General features: G+C 33.4%; 1 protein-coding gene across 1 annotated transcript; it reads left to right on the plus strand.

Annotated features, from left to right (window-relative positions):
- Window positions 1-5,416: 5,416 nt before the first annotated feature.
- Window positions 5,417-14,754, plus strand: LOC105037957 (UPF0481 protein At3g47200-like). The gene is made up of 2 exons (XM_019848148.3): window positions 5,417-5,525; window positions 12,894-14,754. Exons 1-2 carry the CDS (start codon window positions 5,489-5,491, stop codon window positions 14,453-14,455), a joined length of 1,599 nt encoding a protein of 532 aa, XP_019703707.3. The 5' UTR covers window positions 5,417-5,488; the 3' UTR covers window positions 14,456-14,754.
- Window positions 14,755-15,191: the final 437 nt, after the last annotated feature.

The following is a 15,191-nucleotide window of genomic DNA, read 5'->3' on the forward strand; positions in this document are numbered from 1 at the left end:
TTCATATGAAAATCATCACATTATTTATTTTAGATGCAACAAAGTGGGCCAAAAAAATTTAAAATGTAATTTTAAAAGAATTGGATAAACATTAATCAAACAAATTTGGGTTCCAAAAGGAACCATATACACTAACTCCCATGGACTCAAAAAAGCTTCAGTACCAAAAATCAAGAAGTGATTTTTCAAGTATACCAAGGATCCAATGGAATAAAAAGAGAAATTTTTTTTTGGATGGATGTCTTGGAAATAAAATTGGATGACCAATGATGCTTGATAAAATCTAAACTTTTCTTGCATTATGCCATCAATATTTTCTGAATTTGTTTAGAGTAAGTGATTGATTTTGATGATTTATCATTGCTTATAATTTGAATACTTGAATTTATTGATTTTATATTAAACTTAAAATCCATATGCTCTCTTCTATGCAAAGTATTTAATTGACATGGGCTTAAATTCTTTTGAAATTTCAGCATGATCTTTTAGCCAGCTCTCTTCTATGCATAGTATTTAATTGACATAGGCTTAAATTCTTTTCAAATTTTAGCATGATCTTTTAGCCTTGTCATATCTCTTCATTTCTTAAAAAATTAAATTAAAATATGCATGATTGTACATGGATCTATTTGATTGCAAAAATGATAAATTGAACTAAATCTTGACATTCTCCCATAAAATACTTAATTATTGAAACTATCCTAAAAAAAAATTGCATGACCTAAGTACTTGAAGATATGACATCAATTCATAAAAGGATTGTGTGCTTAATGTTTTGCATTGCATTTTAGTTCAACCCTTAAGGATTAAACATCCCCCTAGTCAAAACTTCACTATAGAGCCTTTATCTAATTTCTCTCTTGAATTCACTTGATTATTATACCTCCAATTGATCAATTCTAATCCCCCCCACCCCGATTTAATTTGAACATCATTATTAATCTCTATTTTGATTACCAATTGATTTATTTCTCAATTTGATCAAATCTTCAATTTTTGAAACTCCTTGAATTGTTTTCTATTTCGAGGAGTCGACTTGAATTTGAGATGAGTTGACCCCTTTTTTGGAAAAGAATTTTATAAATCGAGCCGTCTCATTTCTGTATTCCTCTGTTTCATTTTCTTTTGAACTGGAACCCTCTCGAAACTTCTTTTCTCTACAAAATGACCATTCCTCTTCGATTTCTTATCAGATTTTTGTGGTTTGGATCTCCATGGCTCCCATGAAGTGAACCACTCGGAGATTGAGGCATCCTTACGTGGAACCATTGAGCCCTAGCTATTCTTCAAGCTCTAGCCATTCTCCAAGTCCTCTTCCCATCCGTGAACACCAGAGCAAGCAGCATAATGAGCTCGGATAGGCATCTCAGCCGGTTATAGTCCCTTCTCCACCTCCAGCAGCTCCTCCACCATGGATAACTCGTTCATGATCCACCTCTTCATCTCAGGTTGTGTGCATAGGGAGAAACATTGAGTTTGAATTTTTGGAGGCAGAAGGATCTGGATTTGGGCAGAAAATTAAAAATCTAGGTTGGGAATATCTATGTTCTCTCAAGGTTCTAACATACCCCAACCTGGTTAGGGAATTCTTTGCTAATCTAAAATTTGCACATGGAGTAATTGGGAGTAAAGTGAAAAATGTTCAAATTTGCTTTAATATTGAGTATCTGGCAAGGATTTTGAGAATAAGAGCTGAAGGATCTAAAGATGACAAATTAGATAAAAAGTCTACTAAGCTTACACTTATTTTGGGAAGAGAAGTTGAAAATGAGATAGAAGAGGTGAAAGCAAGCCAGTTGAGTACTGAGATGCATCTCCTTCATCATATGACAAATCGAGTGTTCTTCCCAAAAATGGATAGATTTGATTTTCTTTTCAGTAGAGATATTTGTTTCATGTATCATATGATTAAAGAGACTCCCACTACAAGAAAAGAGTATTTTTGCAATAAAATTATTTACGATAAAAATATTTTCATCACAACTAAAGCTATTTACAATGATAAAAATATTCATTATAAATAATTTAATATTTACGATGAAAATAATTTTTCATCATAAATAGTCGAGTATCAGTGACAGAAAAATTTTTCTATTGTAAATATATATTATTTATGATGAATATTTTTATCATAAATAATATCTTATTTATTTTAATTTTAAATTTTTAAATATTAATGATAAAAATATTGTTATCATAAATAATTTAAGTATTTATGATGAAAAAATATTTTTCATCATCAATAAGATTATTTTCAATACAAATATTATCATCACCAATATTTTAAAAAAATAAAAAATTTAAAAATTTCAAAAATTTCAAATATTTATGATGAAAATATTCTATCATAAATAATTAAATATTTGATATAAAAAATTTCATTATAAATACTTCATTATTTATGATGAAAATATTTTCATCATCAATAGTTAAAAAAATAAAAAATTAAAAAATTAAAAATTATTAATTATTTAGGATGAAAATTTTTCATCATAAATAATTAAGTATTTATAATGAAAAAAATTACATCGTAAATACTTAATTATTTACAACGAAAATATTTTCATCACCAATATGTAAAAAATTAAAAATTTTAAAAAATTATAAAATTTAAAATTTTGATTTTATGTAAGACAACTGCATCTATTTTTTGTAGCAGCTGTATACATCTTTTGTCCTTTTACATGAAAAAAAAGTAAATATGAGTTATGATCCAGACCAAACTTTTTGTATGAAAAAATCATATGAAAGTAGATTATATTTGTAAATTAGAATGAATAGATCTTTTTGAATGAAATGAGCTATATATTTATTTTAATGTAAAATTTATCTGTTCATCGTTGTCACTATTACTAGTGATATCAATAAATTTTTTTGATGAAGTATCTGCCGTAAGCTGCATGAAAGGAGTCTCTTTTCATACAAAAACTATATAGTTAAGTAGCGCATTCTAGCATAACTTTCATGATCTCAAAAGATACCATGCTTTTCACATCGATCGATGTTCAAATGTATCTCTGTAGGAGTTTCAATATTTAAAAGACAAATAACACGAGTACTCATCTTCCTAGCAATAAGCATAAATATGAGCTTGTACTTTATAATATGACTTTTACTATCCACAAGTCTGCTTTGATTCTAGTTAATTGTTAGATCTTTAATGCTCACATAATTCTTCTTGAATTTCTCAAGCTCGATTCTATCACATGCATGCAATATACGAGCTTCGGGACCTCTAACTTTCTGTCCCTATCCTATCCTCCAAATCTCAATCTTGATGGATTTCTCTTGTGATCTCAGAATCACCACGATATTCTTGTACTCTAACTTCTAGAATGAGGACTCCAAGAAGAAGATGAGTTCTTTAAAGATCAAAGACCTTAAAGCTATCGATCTTCTATAGTGCCCATTCCATTGTAAAAGCCGAAGAGCTGTTCTTATAATAATTATTAGCGACATAAATTGAATTTTTTTATTAAATTTTTTAGATAAAAAAATTTTTTGATGAAAAAAATTTAAAATTAATTTTTTATGAAATTATTATTGAGAAGATTTTTTTAGACTAAAAAAATTTGGAGAAATTTTTTTTAATTATTAATGATGTAAACTTTTGTTGCAAATAGTCTTTAATTTTTTTTATTTTTTTAAGAAAATTTATTTATGATGTAAATTAATTTTTCATTGGCAACCATATTTTAAAAATATTATTTTAATCAATTTTTATGAAAAAAAATTGTTAATAAAAAAATTTTTATTAGCGATTAAAAAAAATTTTATTGATAAAATCATTTTAAAAATAAATTTTTTTATTTTTTGAAGAAAAAGTTGTTAGAGAAATTTTTTTTTTGACAGTATTTATTAGTGATGGAAACTATTTTTTCATCACTAATACCCTTATTAATGATAAATATTTTGATTTTCATCGTCAGTAATTTATTTCATAAATTTTGTGGACAAAATTTTTTTAGAAGAAATTTTTTTTAGTGAAAATATTTTTAACGAGAATTATTAGTGATGAAGATCAATTTCCATCATGAATAAGAGTATTAGTGATGAAAATTTTTGTCGCTAATAGTTTCTCGTTAATAAATATCAATTCAACGTAGCTTCCATCGTCAGCAACCGTGAAACCCTCCTCTCCCTCTTTCTACGAGCTCTCCCCCCCTTTTTTTCTGTGAAACCTTCCTATCCTCCCGCTCCCTTCGAGCTCTCCCCCCTCTCCCTCTCCGGCTTTGCTGTTGCTTTCTGGGCTCCATCGTCACTTCCACCGGCTGTCATAGATGATGCCTCTTTGGCTCCACCATCGCTCGCCGTCGCTTCCCCCTCAGGTACGATCTGCAATCATCTTTTTTTTTTTGATTGATCGGACCACCAGCAAGCGATGTCCAGTGCCATAGCATAGAGCCGCTAGTGGGAGGGGAGGGGGTGGGGAGGGGGTTCGATCGTGGGGAAGGGGGGCCGTGGGGTGTGAAGGAGTGACGCCGATCGGGGTGGGGGCGTGCGTGGGGTTCGTCGGGCGGGGAGGAGGGAGAGGGTGGGTCGCTGGGTTCCGCCAGGTGACGATGGGGTGCAGGTGCAGGAATCGGGGGTTGGGGGATAGCGGCAGGGGTTGGGGGGACGGCGGCGGCTCAGAGGAGGTTTGGGTGCCATGGGATTGGGGGGACAGCGGCGCAGGGGGCCATGGGGCCTAGTGGCCGGAGAGTGGAGGGGGTTGCGGGGGGGCCGAGGGGTTGGAGGGCGGAGGGGCTTTCTTGGGGTGGCGGTGGGTGGCATGGGGGCCGGGGGGCAGAGGGGTTTCATGTGTCACATCACATAAAAGATTTTTCATTTTTAAATTTTTTATAAGACTGCAAGTCAAGCTGATTGCGCCGAATATAGAGAACTCTAGACACAAATCAGCCTAATCCTATTTTAAGCTAAATTTGAGTTAGTTTTGGTTAGTTCCAGCCAAGTTTTGCCACTTTGCGAGATTCCATGAAGATAGATAGGAATTTAAAAAAATAGGAAAAGATTTACGACTTTTTATTTGGATTGATGTCCATTGGATTGAGTCTTTTTTTATTGAATTTAAAAATAGAATCTCACTTCAGTTGTCTCTGTTTATTGATATCTGCCTTGCTGCCGACACAGAGAAATGGAAGACAATAACTGCGCCCATCTCAACAACAGATTTGTGGGATGGCCTGTACACGCGGCTGGAGTGGTTGTGGAACGAATTCAAAGATATAATTAAAGTCCCAAATACTTTTAAAATTGAAACACATGCGAGTCTGACCCAAGAGAAATAACGGCCATTTTTTCCGGCACGACATTTGGGTCCAGTCCAGGCTGGTGAATTAAAATAAATGCAGACGGGGTGTCCATCGCCGCATATTTATACTGATGGATGTATGAAGGAGAAACAAAGAGGGGCGGAGGTTTCTACCCAAAAAAGAAGTGAAGAGTGCAGGCGAGGAAAAAGTGCAGAAGAGCGAGATTCACAAGCATCATGACAACTTCCACCAACAACCACAGTTGGTATGCAGGTGATCTCTAGATTCACATCGATCCTTGCTATTTTACCTCTTGAGTACAAATTAGCATGTGAGACATTTCCAATTTGGGTCTTCTTTTGGTTCAATGAAGCATGTCTTCTAACTTTCCAATGCAAGATATCCATAATTTGTCAGTTTGAGTATGTCTACTAGTAAACCACGCTGTGCATTCATAGATGCATTGAATTCCACTTTATGTCCCGGATGCATACGTTGGTCATATTGCCCATGCTTAGATCGGTTATGGTCATTGAAATGGTAGTTATTAAACCTAGGTTGGAGACTTATCCAACGAACGGGTTAGGTCACCGGTTAGTAGTCCAATAGCTAGCTCGATTGGTTAAATCACATGTATATTAAAATAACTTTTAAAAATATCGAAACATATATATGACAAGTGATAAATTATCTAAGTTATAAAACCTTAAATAATTTTTCAACGATCGGTATTCCTGTTTTATGAACAAAAATAGGAATAGTTATTATTTATTTCTATAATAATTTGTGAAAATATTATAAAATCACTAGTTAAATGAATATTTAGTTATCATATATCAAACTTTTTCTGATTAAATGAGGAAAGAGGAAGTTAGTAGGAGTCGCAATCGGGTCAGGTCGGCCATAAATGGGTGGGATCAGAAAATCTTAAATTTGAACCCATACTTTTTATTAAATAGGAGAAAATTTACAGCCTGAACCTGACATGTTTAATAAATAGAAAACCTGGTCCGAACTATTTAACCTATTTATTAAATAGATAATTTATTAATCCAACCCGATCCAATCTATTTAATCTGTTTAATAAATGGGTAACTTACTAGTGCAACTCGACCCAATCTATTTAACCTATTTAAAACAACACCTATTAGCCCAACCCAACCCAACTTGTTTAATACATCAAATAATAAACAAAAATAGAAATCTAAAAATAGAAAAAATTACAATAAATTTTTTTAGATGGCATTTACATTCAATCTTTTTTGGGGGGTTACAATTTACATTCAATCTTTAGAAAAAAATAAATATTAAAAATATTTCAAGAATCTTATATAGCATTTACATTCAAGATTAATATGGTAAACAAAATTCAACTGGCCAACCCAAAAAGCATACTATTTGATGTCACAATAAATAGAAATACAATATAATAAATTATATAATAATATGCCAATGTATCTAGCAATATACAAAACTTGAGGAGCCAAACCACAGCCCTCAGAATATTTTTTTGATCGTAAAACAAAGTGTTGCTAGAGATTAGAGAGTCTATATTCCAGCAGCTTATTTTATATAGATGAATGAAATAAAACTGCATTCCATAAATTGTCAATTGTGCTCGTTCCATAAAACAACATTCCACAAGTTGAATACTTGATGAGAGTTTTACCATGCCTTATTGCAATAAAAAATTATCAATTTAAGAATAATTAAAGAAAAATGCATATACCTGAAATTAAATAAAGTATATAGATAATAGAATGAAAGTACCATATAAAATTATCAAATACATATACCTGAAAATTAATTTCATCATGAAACAAGAACCTAAACTATAAACACTATAAAATTAACCACCATCATAACTCCATAAATTGATTGATAGCATCCATAGTCAAACAAAAAAGAGTCCCAAACAATGAGTTTTTGACAATAGCCATATTTAAACAAAAAATAAAAAGGAGTTCCAAATAAAATATAACATAATAAGATAATATATCCAACAAATATAAGCAACACAATACAAACAAGTATCCATGACCATAATTCATCTCGTTATGATTTATGGGTTGGCATCAATATTGGTTGAACATTGAGTTGATTAGGCGATTCAATATTGATGAAACCTGAGTTCATCACATCTTCTACAAATAATTACTAATTATAGTATACATAATTACTAAACAATTAGAACAATAAAGAAGAGAAGATAAAGAGGAGGTTCAAATTTATTATTTAATCTACAGCTAAATCAAAACAGCTACAAGCAGACCATCCAAAATTGTTGCTATTAGAGATAGCTAAACCAGAAAAATCTCAACCTAAAATCATCATAATCTCTTCATACAACCCTAAAGCAATTTCATTTATGGTTGAAAGTCAATCCCAATATAAGTAGATGTAATAAGTCAACACAATAACAAATAATCCTAATTTTAATAGAATCACCCTAGATCTAATAAGAAAGAATGTCAAATATAACAAACAATTAGTATTCTAAAATAATTTTATAGTAATAAATTATACAAATATCAAAATTTTACAAAAATGTTATTGTAGTATATTAGGCTTCATTGAAAATACTTTACATAAACATATCTATTTCTGAATTTGAGTAAAGATTGAGCAAATTTTACATTATACATTTTTTCTAGAAAATTAAACAAGCTGGTTCCACTATTATAACCATATATTAACATGTTAACTTTCACAAAGATAGTGCATCATATATGGCATGGATGTGTTCTAATGAATTTTCAAATCATGTCTTGTATATATAGTATATGCAAAATAAAATTTGGAAAATGCTAAATGCCATAAAGGTTATAACAAGAAATCAAATTTTTTTAACATAAGGTACTTTGGAGAAGCAAAAATGAGTGATATCACATGAGCACTAGAAATGAAATTTGGTAGATAAATGAAACTTTTTTCATGTAATCTCCAAAAAGTAGCAGAGAGTGGCAAACTGTTTTGTTGATATTACTATAGAGTGCGGAATTATGATACTTTAAGGACTAAGAGAGACTTAAAAAAGCAAGCTAATTCATGAAACAACATCGGGACTTATGAACATATATCCTGTTAGTCAGAACTTTTACCAAAACGTTATAATGGTTATGCGAGAATATTCTTTTCGGGTGAAATATGACTAGAACATTGTCTCTCTATTTAATATTTGACAAATCACATTCATAAATCATTTCTAATTTATTATCATGAATGACTATGTGAGGATCTCTAATACCTTGTACCTTTTCTGTCCAACATGATCATCATAAATCATGAAAAGTCTCCTATGCATGTCATTATTCAGTTATAGCCTGGCATTGCCCTACTGAAGAAAAGATTGATCTCTGCAGCATTACACAATTAAAGTTTAAGAAGTATATTAGTGACACAGTTAAACGAAAGCAGAAGCTTTGTAATTATTTGATGTTGTGATGCTTAGAAACCTACAGAACCACAACAGCCTTTATGATTTCTAGGAAGAACACAGAGAAATAGAATAGCTAACACTATCTATAGCTAAGAAGAAGCTAAAGAGTGGATGATCCAAAGCTATAATGAGATAACTACTCTAAAAATTACAAGAGCATCTGAAAAGATGCCGATATAAAATAATAAAAAATGTACTTAAAAATCTATTAGAAACCCGCACACATTCACCCTCCAAAGCAACAACCCCGAAAAAGGAAAACAAAATCAAATATATTAGCAAAAAATCATAGGAACTAATGCTAATCTTTGATGTAAGGATTAACCAAGCTTCAAAAAAAATCCTAAAGTGAAGAAAATGATCCAAAAAAATGATCAAAATAATTAGAAAAAAATGATACCTAGATCAAAATGGAGAAGAGAAGAGAGAGAGAATGAATTTTTTATATCTCCAATGGTTCTTGATCTCCAGGAGATTGATGGAGATTAGAGAGTGGATTAAGGCTAGGATTGGATGGGTTCTGACTATTAGAGAGTGGGAGGGGAGGAACGGAGCATTAGAATTGTCGGAGACACCGAGAGTTAAAGAAGAGGTCATTGCCTGATCGCTTGATCAATGAGGAAATGGGATACTACCACCTCCGATTGGCCAAGAGCAACAGGAAGAGAATCAAAGAATTGAGAGAAGGGTGCTTAAGGTTAGAGAAGGAAAGCACCTAATCAACCATGATTCGTGGCTGATTAGTGGATGGGTTGAAATAGTGGCCCATGTGGTAGAATATCAAGCATTTTCACCTTTTTGGTCATAATTTGTGTGGTTTTGAATTTTAAATGGGCTTCCCCTAGGTTTATTCGTCCAAAAAATCATACACATATTAAACAGATTATCTAACTTGATCCGATCTGACCTAATCCAAAAATTAAATCGGTTATACATGTCAGACACCCAAAACCTAAACCCGATCCGAATGGTAAATGGGTTAAACAGGTCAATCTGTTTATGATCTGAACCCATTTAGGTTAAATCCAAACTTGTTTATAATGGGTAGAATGTGGGTTGGATCATATTTTGCCATCTCTAGAAGTTTGAAGAAAAAGTGGAATCAAAAGAGGTGTGGGGGTGGCTTATGTTGCTAACTACTATAGCCATTGAGGCTAAACATATCCAAAGAGGAGAGTGATGGGAAGGGGAAGAATGTGAGGCATAAAAAGAGGATAGAGAGGCCAGGAGGCCTCTATGACTTGGAAGAATGGGAGGCATAAAGAGAGGCATAGAGAGGCTAGGAGGCCTCTGTGACTGGCTACTTAATTAATAGGAGAGGTTGGGAAGGAGGGAGGAGAAAATGGGAGAAATAAGTTGAGAAAGCGAAGAGAAAGTGATGCAGATTTGAAGAAAGTAAAGGTTTTAAAAAACCTAAAAAAAAATATAACTAGAAGCAAGAATGATTAAACTAGAAGCAAAATTATGGAGAGAAAAACTAGGAAAAATAGAATTAGAAGCTATAATCTAAAGGCATAAGGATAGCCAGAAGGACTAACACCTTTCATTCTTGTTCAACCTTTAGTCTTACATCTCCGATCTTGAAAAAATTTCAAAAGAAGAATCTCAGTCTCTCATAAAAGCTACCTTTCAAACCACGATATTGCTGCAAGGGCTCTCAAATGGTCTCTTACTGCTCAAGAAAATTGAGAAAAATCTTTAGAAACAAGTTAATTTCTATCATCAAAACTAAGTAGATATAAGTAATGTACTTATAGGAGGGATCTTCTAAAGCCAGTGAGTTTCTTCAATTTTCTTAGGATATAAATTTTTGAAGGAAAAAAAATATCAAACAATTGTAGAAAATAATATCCTATGTGGTATTATGCTTCTGGCTCTTCTAACAAAAGTTTCTAGACAAAATAAACAATAAAATCAGTTAAAATAAAAGAAAATAGTTCTTAATTAATCAATGGTTCATGGATAGCAATTTGATTAGTGTCTAAAACTTCATTAGCACCAGCAAATCTTCAATAAATTTGCCATATTTCCATCATTTAATCTCCACTTTAGGTGATTGAAGGTGTTGCATTGCTAACTTGATAGCACATGTAATGGAGATCATAGCCCATGTTCATCCATCTATGACAATGCTAGTGAAGACTCATTTTAAATAATGTAAAAGCATTGCTCTTTTCACTACAGTTTAGTTTAACCTTCCAAAATTAAGCTTATTGGAAAACTTTGGTTCAAGTGGCACCTTGAACTCTTCCTTAAAGAAGTGTTTCTAATTTGTTCTATCCTATTAGTAGATCTTTGCATATTGAAGCTCACCTCGTACTTCCATCAAATGAAGCACTTGCCTTCCACTTTGTTAACATAAGGAAGTTCTTTCAAATGGAAGGAACTCCTACTTTCTTCCTCAATTTGTTCTGTCCCACTTTTTCAGTTATATGTACTCCGACCTTTTTTGATGATATGGTGTGCGAAATCAGTTTACTTATAGTTGCTTATACTACTGCTTGTATAGCCAAGACTAAATGAGTGGTTCTTATATATGAGCATTATTTAGTATAGATTGAGGTTAGTCGTTGGGGCTCTACTAGATGGCATTGGTAGCTATATTGCCTTCATTCATATAGTACGGTGCTCTCCTTTCACCCCTCATGGCACGGTGTACCTCGATTTATCTATTCTGACAATACAATTGAATATCTCCTTATCCCCCATCGATCGGACTACTTTATGATGCAATGCTTGTCTATGTTCTTTTTGGTGGATAGTTATAAATAACAACAAATTGGTCTTCAAGATGGTGCAAACATATCTTATGATGTTGCTATGCCATCTTTTTGAGTTTTTTGTACTGATTTTCTATCACATTATAAGATCTCTTTTGAGACTTTGAACCATCCTTTGTTTTAATTTTATCTCAACTTTGGAAACATGGCAAATATATGGTCCTCTACATTTCATCAAACTGAGGGAGAGGGAGAGAGAAAGATAAGGAGGGGTATTGCTGGAGAGGCCATTGATACAGCCTCCACTCACATCAAAGAGATCATTAAAAAGAAAGTAGAGAAGAGAAGGGAATTGGTAATGAGAAGGGCTAAGTTTGCCTTTATGCATTTTAATTTTTAATAATGCCAAAAGACCTAATATTCTTGATGCTAGCATAGATTTGAATTTAAAATTGAGGGTAACATGATTTTTTGATTAAATAAATTTTTTTTTTTATAAGGGTGTTTTAAGTGTATACTCTAGTAAATATCTGAAATTATGTACATACCCTCATAAATTTACTATTTTCATATACATCCTTATAACTAAACCTTTGGTCAAAGAAAAAAAGATTTTTATATGCCCTTATAAATACTTGAAATTGCATGTGTAGCCTAGCAAATTTACAATTTTCATATATACCATTATATTTAAATCACTTTTTCTTGCATGTATACCCTTATAAATACATGAAATTACATGAATAGCCTTGCAAATTTACTATTTCCATATAAATACTTATGAACTCTTTTTTTTATGCATATACCATTACAAGATTATTTTTATATGTATACCCTTATAATGTTTTTTTTTTTTTTTTTTTTTTTGTGCATCTACCATTATTAAGTTAAGGACATGCACATAAAAGGAAGTAATTTTTATAAGGGTTTACATGTAAAATAAGTAATTTATAAGGGTACACATGTAAAATAAGTAATTCAAATTTCATTTCTTTACTCTTACTTATTTCATTTTACTTTCTAGGTCTCAAGATTTATCTTTCATTTATCCTTTTCAAATTGTGGTAAGATGTTGTCAACCCTTTTTGCTTTTAAAAGCTTGCTTTCTAGGAAATTTCTCGTGTGGTTCTTAGATCATGAATGTGATATGGCTTTGAATAAACCACAAGAAATCCTCACTCCTAGTTAATGTCTAGATATCTTAAATTTGAAATATTTGTTTGTTTGTGCATGAGAAATAATTAAATCCTGGAGATTACTTTCACACCGTCACTTGTGTAATTTGGAAATTTATGCTTGTTTGTGCATCTTGTCAAAATTGTTCAACCCATTTTCAAGATATCATATAATAAAAGTAGCTTGCTAGTAGCAACTGTGGAATTTTCTCATGGCAAATCAATTATTTTAACTTTTGAACTAAATGTCTGTTAGATAATCTCTCTTAGAAGTTATAGTAACTTGGTCACGTGCTCTATAAATCAGGTCATGACATGGACGAATCACCCAGCCTGGAGCTAACCCCTTGTGCCAATTTCTCCATCTACCAACAAGGAGAACCATCTTATGTGAAAAGAGGAATGCCTTCCACTGGCAGCAAAATGGATGAGGCGTGGATCAATACGGTGAGAGATCATGTAAAGTCAGCATGCCCCATGGACCATGCCGACAGCCCATGCACCATCTTCATGGTCCCCGAGCACATCCGGCAGTTGGCACCTGAAGCCTACAAACCTATGATTGTTTTCTTGGGGCCATTTCATCACCAGTACCCATATGAGAGTTCTGTCATGCAAGACCACAAGTGGCGGTCTGTCCAACACCTTCTATCACGTCATGGGAGTCAAGAGTATGCAAATAAATTGTTGGATGAGTGCTTGTTCAAGTTGGAGGAACGGGATGCCGAGGTCCGGAGCTGCTACTCCAAGGAACTCCATCCATGGCTGCGTGCGCAACAATTGGCATTGATCATGTTGCTTGATGGGTGCTTCATCATTTATCTCATGCTAAAAATGAAGGAATCTACTGATCAGACAAGGGAAGGGGAGGTGGTTTTAAATATTGAGGGGAAGAAAAAACTACCAGAGTACCCAACTGTGGCAGGGCTATTCACTCTTGATTTAGTGTTTCATGATCTATTGAAGCTTGAGAACCAAATTCCTTTCTTCATCATCCAATTGCTATTCGATGAGCTCAAACCATGTGAGGATGAAATGATTGATCTTGTCGACCTTGGCCTCCAACTCTTCAAGGACATCCATCCCAATGAATCCAAATCATTCAAGAAAAAGTCCCCCAGTGAATACCATCATTTGCTTCATCTATTTCATTCATCTCGGATCCCTTCAGAAAAGCTAGTGACATCCAAGTGGAAAAAGGCAGAAGTTGCTTCTTCGCAGGGATCAACCCGAGGGACTCCAACATCTACACCCAAGTGGATTCCTAGTGCGATAGAGCTCGAAAGGTGTGGGGTGGAGTTCAAGAAGAAGGAACCGGCAAACAATTTCTTGGACATAACATTCAAGCGGAGGAAGATAAAGGTCACGCCATTGTTCTGCCTCTTGAAGTTGTATTGGATGTTTAAGAGTGGACGGATGGAGATACCACCACTGCAAATCTATGACTATACCGGCACACTCTTCCGAAATTGCATAGCTTTTGAACAGTGCTATTTCGACACTGAGATGTATATCACAGTATATGCACTCTTCATGGATTGCATCATCGACCAAGCTGAGGATGTGCGGTTGCTTCATTTGGAAGGCATATTGGAACACAAACTGAGCAGTGATAAAGCAGTGGCAGAACTCTTCAATAAGTTGGGCTGTCAAATATACTTTACTTGGGAAAAGAATTACCTTACAAATCAGATTACGAAAATAAACAATTTTTGCGACTCCAGATGGCACAAATGGCTTGCTGCATTGAGGCGAGATTATCTTGGCAACCCATGGGCTATAATTTCAGTTTTCGCCGCATTCATTTTTCTATTGCTGACCATTGAGCAGTCAGTATTTGCTGCTTTATCCTATCATCACTCTTCATAGGTGTTATTAGCTTGCTATCCTGTGCAACCATGGATCATGAGACGGAAAGAAGATGGTGGATAAGAAAGGATTCCTTACAAACATGGATATTGGAGAATTTTTTCGGTTATCTGGGAAGACATGAAAATAGATGGTTAAAAGTGGTTTATAGGTAGCGTAAAATAAATGCGGTTGGGCTTTGTTATTGGCCTTGTAAAAAATAATTAATTTTCTGTAATGTATCATGGTTGCTGTGTTTGGAAGTTAGCTAGCTGATGGCTGTAATGTGGTTGTGCGAAGGTTCTAGCGCATGGAATGGGAATTAAATTCTGTTCTTGGTTACTCTTCATCAAGTTAAGTTTCATCTCGATATTTTAAATACATTTTACTTAAGGGCTACCTGTTGATAAATGCAAAATTGGTTATGGGCATTGCACATAAAATCTATGAGTTTCCCTCATTTATCTCTCTAATATTTAAAAATATAGATTTTTGGAAATTGTAGCATTGCTTATGTATTTCATTTCTTTCAAAAATTGTGTCCAAGAAATTTTGGACATAGTTATCTCGGCATCACGAATGAAATTAGGAGCACTTCATTAAGTAGCTAATATTTTGCTAGTAATGGAGCATGCAAAATTAAAATGACCATAAAAAGAATATTCAAATTTTCATCAGAAAGGACATCCATAAATAAGGCATGGAAAGAGAGAGGGAAGGAAAGAGGACAAGAACCTAATTTCGCAGAGCAGATAGG

Source organism: Elaeis guineensis, chromosome 1, assembly GCF_000442705.2.
Source record: "Elaeis guineensis isolate ETL-2024a chromosome 1, EG11, whole genome shotgun sequence".
In the NCBI taxonomy this organism is placed as follows: Eukaryota; Viridiplantae; Streptophyta; class Magnoliopsida; order Arecales; family Arecaceae; genus Elaeis; species Elaeis guineensis.

Excerpts from the sequence above, each read along its gene's own strand:
- LOC105037957 (XM_019848148.3), top strand. The coding sequence starts at position 5,489 with ATGACAACTTCCACCAACAACCACAGTTGGTATGCAG. Across the intron at positions 5,526-12,893 it reads CAACCACAGTTGGTATGCAG|GTCATGACATGGACGAATCA; the intron begins GTGATCTCTAGA and ends TCTATAAATCAG.